This window comes from Pteropus alecto, unplaced genomic scaffold (genome assembly GCF_000325575.1).
Source record: "Pteropus alecto unplaced genomic scaffold, ASM32557v1 scaffold106, whole genome shotgun sequence".
NCBI classification, from domain to species: Eukaryota; Metazoa; Chordata; class Mammalia; order Chiroptera; family Pteropodidae; genus Pteropus; species Pteropus alecto.
Window position 1 is genome coordinate 5,314,040 of NW_006442103.1, and position 16,171 is coordinate 5,330,210.

At 38.2% G+C, this 16,171-nt stretch overlaps 1 protein-coding gene across 1 annotated transcript in view; it reads left to right on the forward strand.

Moving 5' to 3' along the window:
• The first annotated feature begins 8,359 nt into the window (after window positions 1-8,359).
• Window positions 8,360-16,171, forward strand: part of VCAM1 (vascular cell adhesion molecule 1) — a 16,343-nt gene continuing 8,531 nt past the window's right edge. Inside the window, exons 1-5 of the mRNA XM_006919566.3 lie at window positions 8,360-8,521; window positions 9,057-9,332; window positions 11,614-11,934; window positions 13,055-13,321; window positions 15,156-15,431. Coding sequence (XP_006919628.1) covers window positions 8,458-8,521; window positions 9,057-9,332; window positions 11,614-11,934; window positions 13,055-13,321; window positions 15,156-15,431 — 1,204 coding nt within the window. The 5' untranslated portion in view covers window positions 8,360-8,457. The remainder of the gene's footprint in view (window positions 8,522-9,056; window positions 9,333-11,613; window positions 11,935-13,054; window positions 13,322-15,155; window positions 15,432-16,171) is intronic.

Below are 16,171 nucleotides of genomic sequence, written 5' to 3' on the forward strand. Positions count from 1 at the left end.
TCATTTCTGACTTTTTAAAAACATTTTCTATGCCATGTTTCCTATCTCTTTGTTGAAGTTCTCACTGAGATAATTGAGTATTTTTATAACCAGTGTTTGGAACTCTGCATCTGGTAGATTGCTTGTCTCCATTTTGATTAGCTCTTTTTCTAGAGTTTTATTTTGTTCTTTCATTTGGGCCATATTTCTTTGTCTCCCCATTTTGGCTGCCTCCTTGTGTTTGTTTCTATGTATTAGATAGAGCTGTTATTTTCCCGGTCTTAGTAGAGTGGCTTTATATAGTAAGTGTTCTGAGAGGCCCAGTGGCACAGTCACCTGACCCAAGTGCTCCAGGTGTATCTCTTGTGTGGGTCGTGTGTGCCCTCCTGTTGTAGTTGAGCCTTGTTTGCTTTTTGCACATCAATGGGAGAGATTCACCCTCAGACTGATTGGTTGTAAGAACTGGCTGTGACTATAGTGGAGGTGCTGTTGTGCGAAGCTGACCCTACAGAGCAGAATTTGCTTTAGCAGGGCTCTGGTGCCTGCTGAATCTGCCCTTTGGGTATATCATTTGTAGAGGTGATTGGGTGATACTCTCATGTGGTCTGAAGCTGACAATCAGGTGTATTGGTTCTGGAGCTTATTGGGAGGGGCTCTGTTGCAGGTCAAGTTCAGCCACTGACTTTGCCCTACCTGGGGCCTCTTGGTGTGAGCTACAAAGTGATCTGAAGATGGTTACCACTTGTGCTGGGCTTGAAAGGTCTGGGAGAGGCTAAGATGTGAACTGAGGCTGGCTGCCACTAGTGCTGGCCTTGGGGCTGCTTCACAAGAGGTATGAGGCACGCCGAGGCCAGATACTGCTTGTTTGGGGGGTTCTTCACCTTTGAGAGATTTTAAGAAAGTCCGCAGCATGAGCCAAAACGGGCTGTTTGTATGGAAAAGCCCCGTAACTGAAATCTTGATATCAAGATTCCTATTTTCTGACCAACACCTCCTTATTTTTTCAGTGCATTTCCTTGACTACAAGTCAAATTCGACAGTTCTTTGACAGTCTTATTGTTCCTATATACCATGTTCCCAACTCACCCTCACCTCCTGTGCCCCTCTTTTCCCTGTATTGTCCGCACCTGTCAAACTCATAGCCTTAGTTAATCCAACACCATTCAGAACCTGCACTGCTGTAGCTAAATCAAGCAGGAGAAAAACCAGTAAATTTTTTAGGTGTGTGACTTATTACAATATTTATTTCACACCATGTTCTATATCTCAGGCCATTAACAATCTATTTTTAAAAAATAGACTGGAGAAAGGGTAACAGAGACTGGCAGCTTCTGAAAAAAAGCTCTGTTTAAACACTTTGTACTTCCACCTGGTGTTTGCTTTGCTTCCCTGTTCTTTTTGACTTCCCTTCACTCTGCTAGTCCATTTGATCTTTATGTTTCTTTGTTTAGTTTAGTTACATTTCACTAGAAGGTAAATTCCATGAAAACAGGGATATTATTTGCTTTGTCACCACTGTATTTCTGAGCACCTAGAACAGTGCTTGGCACATAGGAGGCACTCAATAAATATTCTTTTTGTCACCAATCTTAACTCTGGAGAAGAAATAGATATGTCCATGTCCTAGAGCTCAAATAGAAACATTGGGACATACATAGTAAACCCAAGAGCCCTGAGTCTCAGCCAGCAACAGCGGAATGTTGTTCTAAAGCATAAACAAGCAATAGCAATGACCTAAAGATATGAAAAAGAATTTCCATGAACTTCAGCAGAGAAATATGTGTCTTGCAAGAAGATCTGTGTTGGCTTGCTTAGAGTTATAATGCATGGAGAAGCAGACATTTGGCTGATTTGTCTATGGTTTTTTAACTACTCATTATTAGCCCAGATATAATGATGAAAGGGAAGGACCATCTATTCTATCCTTCTGTTTTGCAGGTGAAGAAACTGGGACTCTAGGTGTTAAGGCTCTTGCTCTAGATTACTCTTTTACTTACAGAATAAAGAACCCAGGTGTCCTTACTCCTGACTACTTTTTCTTCATAATATCCTGCAAATTTCAAAATGTCTTTTAAAACCATTTAACTGTGCAAAGCTGAGCTACACTTTTTGCAATGGCGCTAGGTTCCAAAAGAAAATCTTATGTATTGCTTATGAATATTGGAATGTTAATTTAGCACACAAATTTAAAAATCACCACATGTTAAAGGGATATTTCCAAGGTGTTATGCTTTAGGGGGAAAATGTCTGTGCTCTAGTCTACTGGCAGAAAAATACATTTTCTTATTTGTTTCCTATACAAAACTCTGATCACTGTAAATTGCAAGATCATTCCCAAGTTAAATAAGCAATTTACAAATAGATCTAACACATTTTGGTTTAGAGTGATGGTATTCACCTCTTTTTTTTCTTTCTCATGTATTTATTATTTGCCCCTATCTACCGCAAGTTTATGAAATGTCCTCTCCAAATCTCTTCTCACAATGTAAACAGATGTTTTGCCAGCCCCTTGGAAAGGAAGGGACCTGGATATTTTCATTTCCTCAGTTCTTTAGTGCTTCTCATGTTGTTAATGAAGAATGGAGTTGGATTCATTTGGGGCCAGCCAGTATAGGGGGATGGTCTTATGGGCTGGCTTCCAAGGAAATCCCTCTTAGGGCTGACTGGAGGCAGATACAGAAACATGGGTAAAAAGTGTGTTTTGATGCTCAGGGGCTCCATTCAGTTTCCTTCTAAGCTCTGACAAGAGGCAAAGGGATTTTTTTTTTTAGAATTAGAGTCTTAGGCTCCTAAGAGTGAATCTGGGAACAGCGTTCCCATACTGTCTGCTCAGCCCTCTCCTTCTTATACACTTGCAAAAGATTCTGAAAACTCAGGATAAGTTGTTCCAGCATTTAAACCTCAAAAATGGCCCTGAAGATGGTATTGGGAAGCTTATAGTCATCAACTTGAGGAGAAATGGGTGCAGTCTCCTGGATCATCTGTCATATTCACAGTGTCAGATTGGAGTGAGAGCTCATAGGCCTCTGGGTCCTCTAAGTGGCAATGTGAATGGAAGGTGCATCCCTCCAACAAACACGGAGACTGAGGCAACTTGGCATCGTGCACCAAGTAGTGAGGTGGGAGTGAGAAGAGCCAGGTTTAAGACCCAATTCGCTTCCGCGTGATCTTATTCAACTAAACTTCTCTGAACCTCAGTTTCCTGATCAACACTGCGAAGATGAAGACAAACCCCTTACAATTCTCACAGGGTTGCTGTGAGGCTAACAGGCAGTAATCTTAAGGCACTTTGGAAAATGAGGTAAAGAGTTACACAAATATGAAGTATTATTAATAATTGAAAGAAATTTCCCTAATCGTTGTCTCAGTAATTATCTGTTGGTGTGACAGCACTCGACAGCTCAGGAAGCGCGCACTTGTTTATGCGTAGCACTGCACAGGCACTTGGAGCAGACAGAGCGTAAGACAGGTAATATGTAAAAATGGGCAGCACTTCTAGACCCATAGAGTTAAAATCTGTTAAGAAAGTCAAAGCCATGCTGGAGATAGTAAGTAATGGAGCAACTCAAGCAAGGTCGTTTTTAAGAAGGCCAGAGATGAGGATTAGCAGAGAGTAAGAGAAGGTTCTCCCAAACAGGAGCACCGGAATACAAAAGAGCACCTTTGCCCATATGAAATGATAACATTTTGATCACATTCTTAAAAAATTGGGGTAGTCAAAGAATAAATGACCAAATTCTGAACTCTGTTAAATAAATTTACAAAATGAAAAGGAGAAATAATTACATAGTGTCAATCTTCTTCCTATTATTATATGTAACAATCAGTGCCAGATTAAAAATTCAGTAAGTCACTTCTATCAGGTACATGTGTTTTATTAAATAGACATTTTTACTTTTAATGGTAACATTTTTCTCAAAATTCCAGAAAGTCACAATAAATCCATGGTGATGTAGGCTTTTAACCAATGATATTGCCTGTGGTTTGCTTTCCAGAAAATTTCTAACTTATATCAGCGTGCTAAAATACATTTTATAATCTAATTGCAGAGAGTGATAAATACATGGCCCATTCTGAGTCACAAGTTGAACTATGTGAAAGTTCTTCACTGATACCGTGCAGTTCTTCATTCTAAGATAGAGGCTTCGTCCACGGCTTCATTTGTACATTCCCAGTGCTTGTATAGTGTCTGTACAGTGGTCACTCAATAAACATTTTGTGAATTGACTGAATTAGGAAACTATGACAGACACTGGTAATTGACTACTTATCGTTCATTCTTTCCTTTTTTTATGAACAGAATCTTGATTTATTTGAGGCAGCAATATATTCATTTAAAATAGACAATCTCCTACTTTTTCAATGAGATGTAAGTCAAAGTCACCACCTGGAACTTCTCAGAAAACTCTTTAAGAGGAGATAAACTTTATCCCCTTACCCTTCACTTTTTCCTCATTTTCCTGCCTGAAATACAGACATATTTAGCGGTGGAGCAGTTATCTTAGGATCACAAGGGTTAACCGCATGCTAAGGATGACCAGAAACTAGAGTCAGTCTTGGTCCTGATGTTTACCTCAAGTAGCTGATTCAGCCTTTACCAGCATGTCCTTGGACCTCGCATTAGTTGTGCTACTATAAAACATTTCTGTTACATGGAGACAAATGGAGTCATAGACATAGACCCTTCGAATCTATCTAAAGTAGTGATTCTCAAGTGAAGAGGAATTGACATTGTAGAATATATGGAAGTGGTTTGTCACTTTCCCAGCCCCGTTCTGATAGCTTTCCAAAAAAAGAATTGCTCTTCCTCTCACCTGAGTGAGAATCACTATCATAATGATTGTTATGATGTTACTATTGGGGATGTCACTTCCCTTAGATGCGTTAGGTTGCTCAAGAAAAAAAAATGTAAAACTTCTGCTCCAGGGAGGCCCATGGAAAAGTGACTACTTGGGAGCTGTGAAAGAGTTGGAGTTTTTACATATTCAGTAGTTATTAAACAGGATGAAAGAAGTATGCCTGAAGCATCTGAGTCCAACCAGAGAAACATCAGAAGATGCTTAGAATTTTCGTATCGACAATTAGGGGATTGACAAAGTTAGGCTAGAAGGGATGAATAGCGCTATCCAAAATAACAGAACCTTAACATTAAATGGCACCTTGGTGGCTATCCAGTTGGATATAGTATATAAGGCAAGATTTGACCTTGATCACATTGTTAGGAGATGTCATCCAACCTTGCTTGACCACTTTCAGAGACTAGGGGTTGATAAATTCACAAGACGACCCATTCCATTGTTGAAAAGATTTAATAACTGGAAAGTCCTTTACAATGAACTTAATGTGGTTGTATCTTAATATTATTACATGTCATTTATATAGCACTTTATATATTTATCATTTCTGACTTGATATAAAAATCATACAAATCGTTTGCAATGGTACTAATTATCCCTATTTGAGCATGTGTAAACGAGTGTAGAGCAGCTACTTATACTTGTACAGGTTTTACAATTCCTAGGTGGAGTAGCTGGATTTGAACTCATGACTATTGAGCTCAAAGTCAAGCTCTATTTCAAGTTGTTATCATTTATTAATTCAATATTGATTTACCAAACCCCTCTCGCTACTGGTCACTATGTTAAGTCCTAAAGCTCTAATAGTGAACAAGACATATTCCTGGCCCTCCTGAAGCTAATAACTAGTAATTGCTTACCAATGAGTCCTACTTTTAGCCTTTGGTATAACACAGAGCAAGTACCGTCCTTCGTCTGCATGCCAGTCGTTTAGTTATCACGTGGGGTCTCTTACCCAAACAAATCATCCTGTTTCTTCAACGGCTCCTACTAAGTCAGTGATTTTACCCCTGGGCACCTTCTATTTTATCAGTCTCTCTCATAAGGAATGGCACCCCAAATCAGACACCACTGCTCCCAATATGGTCATGGCCCCAGGTGATTGGCAGGTTGAATGCTATGAGTGCACCTGGAACTTACTGCACCTATTTTGATTTCTCATGGCAATGTTGTCTCATGTTCACTTTATGGATCACTGAAGCCACCGAAGTGTCATATGGATGATAGTCAAGCCAACTCTTTTCCATACTGTACTCAGGTATTTGATGTTGTACATCTAAGAGCTAGACTTTAATGCATTTCCATTAAATTTCTCTTTATTTTCTGGATCATTATTACATCCTTTGAGCTCTTCCTTATCATGAGTCTGTCATGTCTAAGGTTATCCATATGTCCCAATCTTGTGTTATGAATAAATTAAATAATCATATCTTCTAGGTTACCAACAAAAAAAATGTTGAACTGAATGATTTCAAAGACAAAACCCAGTAACCCTCAATGCAGGCAGATTAGTCCCAATCTGTTAACCTACACTTGCAACTCTATTAATTCATTCATTCCATAAATTTTATTAAATGCCTTATTCTGGGATAGATGCTAAGATGAAAAAATAAAACCACCAGAGTTTGTAAGTTAAGAAAGGTAGACATGTTAACATCCAGTGTGCAATAGTGTAGAGAGGCCACAGAGGAGAGTGCAATTAATTCAAACTGGGAGAAGCAGGTCGAACCTCAAATGGCATCCGACTCAAAGATATATTGATGGACTTTATCAAATATTTTGCTGAAACTACTATGAACTAATTCATTAGATTTGGTATTTCTCCAATGTCCCAAACTTGAACTCATATCCAAACTGAGAACAGAAATTACTTACCATGAGCGGGTTTTTGTGATCCCATTTTAGATCCTACTGGTCTCTTGTCTTTGTATCTCAGAGAAATGCATTAAAACACCATGATCTCCTTAGATCTCTTATGAAGTTAAACAGGCAACATAAATGGTTCTGATCATCTTCTCCCATAAACACCAACATTGTAAAAGACATCTAGGTTACTTGTTTACCAGCTAATTTTGCCTGAAGCCACTTTTCTGATCATGGGATATTTAGTAGGTGAAGTCACATTTACATATTATCCCAGCTCTCGTATTCACTTTCACTTCTTTTTTCCTCCTTGTCCTTCAGCGAGAGCCTCATTAGTTTCCAAGAAGAGGTCCAGAAGCTTCTCCGGCCATGGAGAGACAGGTGTAGATTCCAAACCTCAGTCGTGGCCTTCGTTACACAGCACAATGCTGTTCATTGTACACATCCCCGTTAGTCTGTGAGGTGTGAGATTTTCTTGTAGACTTCAGCATTTTCTCATGCAGTATTTACATATTATTACCAGCATTTTTGAAGTTTCTTTTCCAAATTTTAATTTATAATATTGATTATCACAATTTTTTGGTATTCATTAAGTGTAAAACCATGCGTTAGATATTAGGAAGGTGGAGGTAGATAAGATTATGAACAAGAACTAGTTTCAGCCATGAAGGGAACTGATGGTCCAATAGGGAAGGTAGACCTGCACATGTGTAACACAAGGAAGTGGCTATTCCGGTTTCTTTTTGATGGGCAAGCATTTTGTACAGACTTGAGCTATGTACATGCAAGGCTAAACAGCCATTTTAAAACAGCTTTAAAAATGTCATTTCACTGAGGTGGGGGGAGAGCATAGAATTTGTTTTTATCCCCTCTCCTATGACAAAAACAAATTATCTTTCATGTTTTAACTATGTGGTAAAATCTCACAGTCCGCTTCAGATGAATTCCATATATTTGCATTTAAGTCTGCAAAAGACTTCCAATTACCCAGCAATTGAACCAAAGAGTTGCTAACTTTTCTGAAGTAAAAGAGAAAAATGATTTCTCTTGTTTTGGTAGCATTTCTTTACTTTCTACTAAAGAAAATTATTTCAGAAAGTTGATGTTGTCAAAAGAATTATCTTTATGAATAAAAAGTATAAGTTATGCTGTCTCTCGTTTTAAAAATAACTCACCAAAAGATAAGACCCTTTCCTATTTCTTGTAAGAGAAACTTAATCTCTGTTTTGGAATTAAAAATATATCTTCTTCATGGAGAAAAATCAGTTCACATAGTGGTTATTTAGCTACTTCAAAAATTAGAGTTAATTTACTTTTTCTCTTTCTACCTCTCTCTCTGTCTCTCCCTCTCTCTTCCCCTGTCACGGATTCAGACATTCTCCTTCTGCAGTGAGAATTACCTTATATCTTTCTTGCAAAAATATCTTTGTGGAATAAAATCAGGAAAAGCTTTAATTTTATAACCTTAGAAGTGTTTCATTTTTCTGGAGCAGAGAATAGCCTCAGGACTGAGAGCCACTGAAGGGGTTAATACTGGACTTGGCCAGGCGTCAGTTAAACCTTTTTTCTGGCTTTGCTCCGGGTTTCCCCTTGAAGGGATTTCCCTCCGCCTCTGCAACAAGACCCTTTATAAAGAGCAGACTTTCTATTTCGCTCCTCACTGTCTTTAGGAACTAAAGACTTTTTCCCAGGCACTGTCAAGTGGGACAGAAAGAAGGGTTTTGGAGCCATTATTTTCTCATCACAGCAGCAACTTAAAATGCCTGGGAAGATGGTCGTGATCTTTGGAGCCTTAAATGTACTTTGGATGGTGTTTGCGGCTTGTAAGTTCTCCTTGATCTGTTTCAAATGCTTGCATTCCATTTTAGCCTTGGTTTTGGCTTCAGTCAATTTTGCTATGGTAGTAAAGAAAGGCACTAGGATTTTTAGACAGTGAGAACACTTAACTTTTAATGTGCTATTGAGTATTGCTATATACCATTATAATGTCATAGCTGGAGCTGCAAATTGATGTTTTCTGTATATTTTTTCTCCAATGTCAAATGAGTAATCGGATTCTGTTTCTAGTAAGGTCTATCTCTCTAGTTTCTTGTACTTGATAATGAGATCTAACTTAAAAAATAACAAAACAAGTCTGATAAATGGGCATCAGATAAGAACCGGGAGTTCCCTAAGTGAAAATCACTTTAGCAACTTCTTTGGCAGTGACTCCAGTGAGTTTTGGCTGCCTACAGTTACTTCAAAGCAGTTTAGTAAAGGGATTGGTCAAATCGTATTTTGGACACGATACTAGAACAGAGAAGAGCAGATTACTAAATGAACCAGTGTAAGTTAGCTTTTCTCTTTTTGCCTTCACAGCTCAAGCTTTTAAAATTGAGATCTTCCCTGAATCCAAAATTGTTGCTCAGATTGGTGCCTCCGTTTCACTGACTTGCAGCACAACAGGCTGCGAGTCCCCATCTTTCTCTTGGAGAACCCAGATAGACAGTCCGCTGAATGCGAAGGTGAGAAATGAGGGGACCACATCCACACTGACCATGGATCCTGTTAGCTTCGAGAATGAGCACTCTTACCTGTGCACAGCGACTTGCGGATCTGGGAAAGAAGAAAAAGGAATCGAGGTGCGCATCTACTGTGAGTACTTCAGAGAATCTTGGATTTTCTCTCAAGTTTGCCCTAAATAAGTTTTTTTTTTTTTTTTAAATAATATTTTTAAAAGAAAAAATTGGCCATGTCTAGATTCCTGGCTAGAGCGCATAATGCATCAAGAAAGTTAGAGACAGATGAGTCTCCCACTACCAGTCCAGGAACTCAAATCTTGGCTTCTCTTTCCATCTCTGCCACAGACATGATGACTGTAGGTAAAATTCAGCTGCTCCAGGGTTTGATTTTCTTAGCCATAAAATGAAGATCTCTAAGGTTTTTTAAATTTTATTTTCCTCAAATTTTTATTTGCTTATATCTTTACCTATTTACTTGGCCATGCATCTAAATTTTTTATGACTGCCATCCTTTGGGGGTTTTCCATTTATTTATTCGTCTGCAATTTGGTACTTAGAATCAGTTTAAGCAGGCGACATATAATTTAGTAATAGGCTTCCATACAGAAGTTTCCCCTTAGATATGAGAAAAATGTCTGTATACAGTTCACTCATTTGATTTTAGTGTAAATAAATTTAAGAGCTCCTTTTGGTTGTTATTGGTGGTGATGGTGGTGGCGGTGGTGTCATCAAGCCCTGATGCTCAACCGCTCAACCTCAGGGGTATTTGTAAAATGAATTCGATTCACCTTGTGAATGTGAATAAATACCCCTAGTTTACCGTTTTACCAAAATACATCCCAATCTACTCTCAATCCAGCAAATAAAGTTAGCAAGAGGAGTAAAAAAACTAACCTGAAATAAATCACCTGCCTTTGCTTACTGATGACTGCTCTATCAAAATAAACAACAAACAAAAAACTGCAATTCCTTACAGTCATCTCCTCATGAAGACGTCATTTGAATATCTTGTAATTGTGTCATTTCCCTTCAGCTGTAGTGGAGTTCAGCTTTGCCCAGTAACTCTAATTGATTCTTCAACAAACGCCATGTGTACCTAATGCTTTCTGAGGAAGTGCGCCTGGCTGGCTGCTTTCAATTACGCCAGTCCTCCACGCATACTTTAAGTCTGTGCAGCCTCCTGTGCTCCTCGAAAGACCCCCTTACATAAATACAGGGAAAAGTAGCAACTTCTTATGTTACTTGACAGCAAACTGTGGGGATTTCAGGCACATTTCTTATAGAATATGAGGGACAGAAATAATTGGTGGAAAAATGAAAAAGACTTTTTTTTCCCCCACAACAAAACATTTCCGGTTCCTTTGCTTTTGCTCACAAGTACAAAATAGTTGGAGATTTTAAAAAGAGAAATGAAGACCCTTCTGGCTTTAATTAACTTGCCTGAAGTTTTTCTTTAAGTATGTCTGTCTCTCATGTTTAGCAGTCCTGTCTGCATTCTACATTTGATTGTAATTAGAGTTGGAAACTTTGTGTTCTTATTACACAGTCTCAAATCCAGTCGGTGTGTTACCATCGTGAAAGTTTGTAATGAAAAGACGGCCCTTTCAGAGGCGGTGGTGGCTGACTGAAATAGTGTGTTCCCGTGGCTCTGAAAGGCTCAAGTAGGGTATTGGTTAGACATGAGTTAGGTATTTCAGGAGACAAATCCGCCTTCCAGAATTTAAAGATTGCACAGGTGTTCATTTCTGGTGGATCAGTTCCTGTCAGAGGCACCATTTGCAGAAGCCAATTCTTTAACGTTGCTTTTTTATTTATTTATTTTATTTTTTAGCATATCTTGCCTGATATTCTTTGCAATGACAAATTGAGCCTCTGGTTCCTTATCTGTAAAATGAAAATATATTTGCCCTGACTAAAAAAAGAGACTGTGATTTTACATAACATAAATCTGCAGTAGAAATCAGAAATATAGAATAATAGAAATCCTGAGTTTAAATCCCAGATTTACCATTTATTAGTTGTGTAACTTTGGGTAAGTTATACAGATCTGCTAAGTCTATGTTTATATGTATGTGAAATGTGGTCTGTTCCTCTAAGGGTTATTGTGAGGTTAAAATAAAATCATTTATGTGAAATGAATGGCACAATTATTAAGTATTTATTAAACATTAATCTCTTCTCCCTTCTTTTACTCTAATAACATGCAGCCCTCAGTACATGCAGGATAAGAACAGAAGAACTCACTAAAAGGTGATTAACTGTGATTTGTAAACCAACCTGAACCATAAAAAACAATGAATCTTGACTGTATTAACAAAAACATTAGATTCAGTTTGCATTGCATTAAATCAGTGAGGGACCTTATACAACATGAGCAAAAAGCCCACTCATATGTGTTTGTTTGACCTTTTCAGCTTTCCCTAAGGACCCAGAGATTTACCTGAGTGGCCCTCTGGAGGCTGGAAAGCCGGTCACGGTCACGTGTTTGGTCCCCGATGTTTACCCATTTGACAGGCTGGAGATGGATTTGTTGAAGGACAACCAAAACTTGAAAAGTCAGAACTTTCTGGAGCCTACAGAGAAGAAGTCCCTGGAAACCAAGAGTCTGGAAGTAACCTTCATTCCTACCAATGAAGATACTGGAAAAGCTCTTGTTTGCCGAGCTAAATTACTCATTGATGAAATTGAGATTCATTTTGAAGAAAGGGAGGCCACCGAAAAACTGCAAGTTTACAGTAAGTGCTTGTGTGATGTGGACAAGTCTTTATGGGAATTTAGTCTTGGATGTATACAGCAATACACCTAGCAGCCAAAGTCAAGAAGAAATTTGTTTTACTCTATTTTTATTCACTGAGAACATAATATTTGTCAATAGCAATATTCAATGAAAAGAGCACTGCATTTGGGTTAAGAAAACTCCAGCTTAAGTTCTGGCTCCATTAACCGTGTGAATTTGGGTCACTTAATTTCTCTATTTCTCAGTCTATCAAAGGGAAATAATATACTCTTACAATATGCCTTGCAATATCAAGGCATAGAGATTTTACAAGGTGAGCACTTATTCGTGTGTGTGTGTGTGCTCACACGTATACAAGTGCATGGTGTGGGAGGGTGTGGATGAGGTTTGATTGTCTTATAGTCCCAGAACTGTGTAGGAGTGGACTCACTGTGTTCTGTTCTAGACAAAAATGCTATGTTCTGCTCTGGACACCACAATGAAAAGGAGTACTACCAACTACAGTATGTTTAGCTGAAAAAATAAGATAGGAAAAATTTACCAATATTTTTAAAAGAATAGACAATATAGAGGATATTTTTTCTAAAGAATACAAAACTTGGAAAAGAGAGCTATAATTTTTTCAAAAACAATCATCTGGAAAGGGATTTAATTTATTCTGTAACAGCAGAGGACTGAACTATGACCAATTTGTAAAAGTTAGTTACCAAAAGGTAGATTTCAGCTCAATGGAGGAAATGTTCTAATAACTAGAGCTGCCCAAAAATCAAATGGACTGTGTTGTAGGGATTGATAGCCTCACACCATATTTGTTGAAACGAACTTAGGTGAATACTTGGCAAGGATGCTGAGATGAGATTCCTATCTTATCCAGGAAATTCTTCATTTTCGATTATCCATGGCCATCTGAAAACACCAAACATCAAAAAAGTAACTCAACCAAATTATTCAGCAATTGGATTGACTAATTTTTATGACTTTGCAATTCTTTATACTAATTCGACAGAGTAAGTTTGTCAGATTTGTGGAAGCACATAAATACAGTCTGAGAAATACATTATCCCTGTTGGATCAAGATGATTCTTAGCAATTACTAATATTGTGCCCTGCCTTTTCAGTTGCACCCAGGGACACAATGATCTCTGTGAATCCCTCCACAAGGCTGCAAGAAGGTGGCTCTGTGACAATGACGTGTTCCAGTGAAGGTCTACCGGCTCCGCAGATTCTCTGGAGCAAGAAATTAGATAACAGGAATCTACAGCTCCTTTCTGAGAATGCAACTCTCACTTTAATTGCTATGAGGATGGAAGATTCTGGAATTTATGTGTGTGAAGGAGTTAATATGATTGGGAGAAACAGAAAAGAAGTGGAATTAATTGTTCAAGGTAAGTAGAATGGGACAATATAATGATACAGTTGCTGTCATTGGGATTTGAGCAATATTGAAAGAGCATCGATGCCAAAATTGCTTCCTTAAGTTTTATTAATGACCCATCTGATTATTATGTAATTTAGCACAATTATATATTCATCTTACACATACTTGTAATATTTGAGTGCCTGTTACATAATAGGTGCTCAGAAAATATAAGATGAAAAAATTGTAAACATGGGCAACACAAATTTTTAAAATGTGAAAACATGGGTTTTAAACTTGGATGGTTAAAAAAACAAAATTCAAACTCACCATCAGTAGATGAACTCAGTTGGATGTTAGATTAGTATTTCAAGAGACTAGGAAAGATATTACACTAGTAAAAGCATGTAAAGCTAATCATCCATCCCATAATAAGCTGTATCCCATTTCAGTGAGAAGGAAATGCGTTCTGGGAAATGCCTTCTTGTTTTGCGCTTTGCATCACAGGATACTAAAAACCTTAAGTACTGAAGAGAGCACTGAACTTTCAAAGGACCTTTCAGTTACCTAATAGTTACTCCCACAGGAGCCACAAATTCACATCGTAACATACGTAGCCAATGTAAAAAAAATGATCTGAGAATTGTTCACATGCAGGAAGTGGCTCTGTTTTTAAAGTTTCCCATTCTCACACTAACATATAAGGAATCTCGAATCTGGGCATTACTCTGAATGATCTGTCTCTTTCAGAATCTAATAGCATATCTGTTTATTGAGGTAATTTGAGCAAAGCTTACTTTAGAAGATACTACAAAGTCACAATTAGACAAACCAAACTGAGAAAAAGACCCAGCACAGATGAGACCCCTGCACGACACGGTGTATTTGGATTATGCCTGACACACTGGAAACTCTTAAATTATTTGTACTGTTGTCCACTATTACAGGGATTTGTTAAACTATATTTGAGCACAGATTAAATTATTTTTATGAAAAGATGTCACTGTCTTGACAAATTTTTATCCCCATTCATTCTGTTAAATGAATGAATCAACAGACTATTGTGAGTTGATTCTTCTACTATATTTTTTTATTTTTCAATTGCAGTTGACATGCAATATTATATCAGTTTCAGGTATACAACACAGTGATTAGATATTTATATAACTTATGAAGTGATCACCCCAATAAATGCAGTACCCATCTGACACCATACATAGTTGTTAGCACACTACTGGCGCTATTCTCCATGCTATCCTCTACATCCCCATGACTATTTTGTAACTACAAATTTGTACCTTTTAATCCCCTCCCCCTTCATCCATCCCCTCAAGCACCCTTCCCACCCCCAGTTCTGCAACCATCAAAATGTTCTCTGTATCTACAAGCTTGTTTCTGTTTGTTTGTTTGATTATTCTGTTTTTTGGATTTCACATATAAATGTAATCATACAGCATTTGTCTCTGTCTGACTTACTCTGCTCAACATAATACCTTCTGGGTCCATCCATGTTGTTGCAAATAGCAAGATTTTATTCATTATTATGGCTGATTTATATTCCACTGTATATGTACCATCTCTTCTTTATCCATTCATCCATCGATGGACACCCAGGTGGCCTCCATATCTATTGTAAATAGTGCTTCAGTGAACACATGAATGCACATGTCCCTTTGATGTAGTGTGAGTTCATCCTTAAAAAATATCTCATTCCCGATGGTCTCAAGGTGGAAAGGAATAATGTTTTCTTGGCACAGGTGTTAACTTAAAGGAAATCAGATTTTAAAAGACCATAAATTGGAATGTGGTGAAAGAAGAAAATAATCTTACCTTCTTTTTTTTCTTGTTCTTTTTTCCCTCAGAAAAACCATTTACTGTTGAGATCTCCCCTGGACCCAAGATTGCTGCTCAGGTCGGTGACTCAGTCGTGTTGACATGTGGTGTCACAGGCTGTGAGTCTCCGTCTTTCTCTTGGAGAACCCAGATAGACAGTCCTCTGAGCGGGAAGGTGAGCAGTGAGGGGACCACATCCACGCTGACCCTGAACCCTGTGAGTTTTGAGAATGAACATTCGTACCTGTGCACTGTGACCTGTGGGCATAAGAAACTGGAAAAGGGAATTAAAGTGGACCTCTACTGTAAGTAGTTTTCAAAATCGTTTACTGTTTTTTCCCCCCCATTGGAATAAAAATAATACAAATCTGTGGTATACCATGAGATCCATGTTTTTAGAAAGGGAATTTAGCATTGTGAATTGTTCCTAAATCTTCGAACCAGAATTTTTTATATAACTTAATTGGCCAAAATCCTAAGTATATATTACAGAAGCACACAGCAGCCACAATTCTTAGTTTGTGTCTCGTCAGGACTCTCATCATGCACTTGAACGCACTACATGCTCACTGTTTCCCATCCCCTCTCTGTGTAGATGGGGCGTTTCAAGGTAGTAGGGGGCAAGGAGTATGGGAGGGGTCAGTTTCCATTTGGATAACTGGATAGGAATGCCTGCTGCTCAGCTATTCCATTTGGGGTTGTGCCCTGAGCCTTCTGTTTAGAAAGCTAATTGACAGGATGGGAAGAATGAGGCAACGGGGAGCAGGAAAAAGCTAAAACTGGAGACAGCCTATAAGAGTGGTCACAAGGGATGATGTGTGGCAGCAGCTCAGGTGAAGAGCAGAACCAGAGATAACCCTAGATCTCAATATTGATTAAACTACATACATACACTACACATTTTCCTGCTATTCTTGTCACCTTAATAAAATCCTTTACAACCTTAAATCTCTATGAAATCGACATTGCTGGAGTTTCTCAGTTTATTACGAATAAGGAACAAAATGTGCAAAGTAACCACAAAGTTATTTTTTGAGAGGGTTAC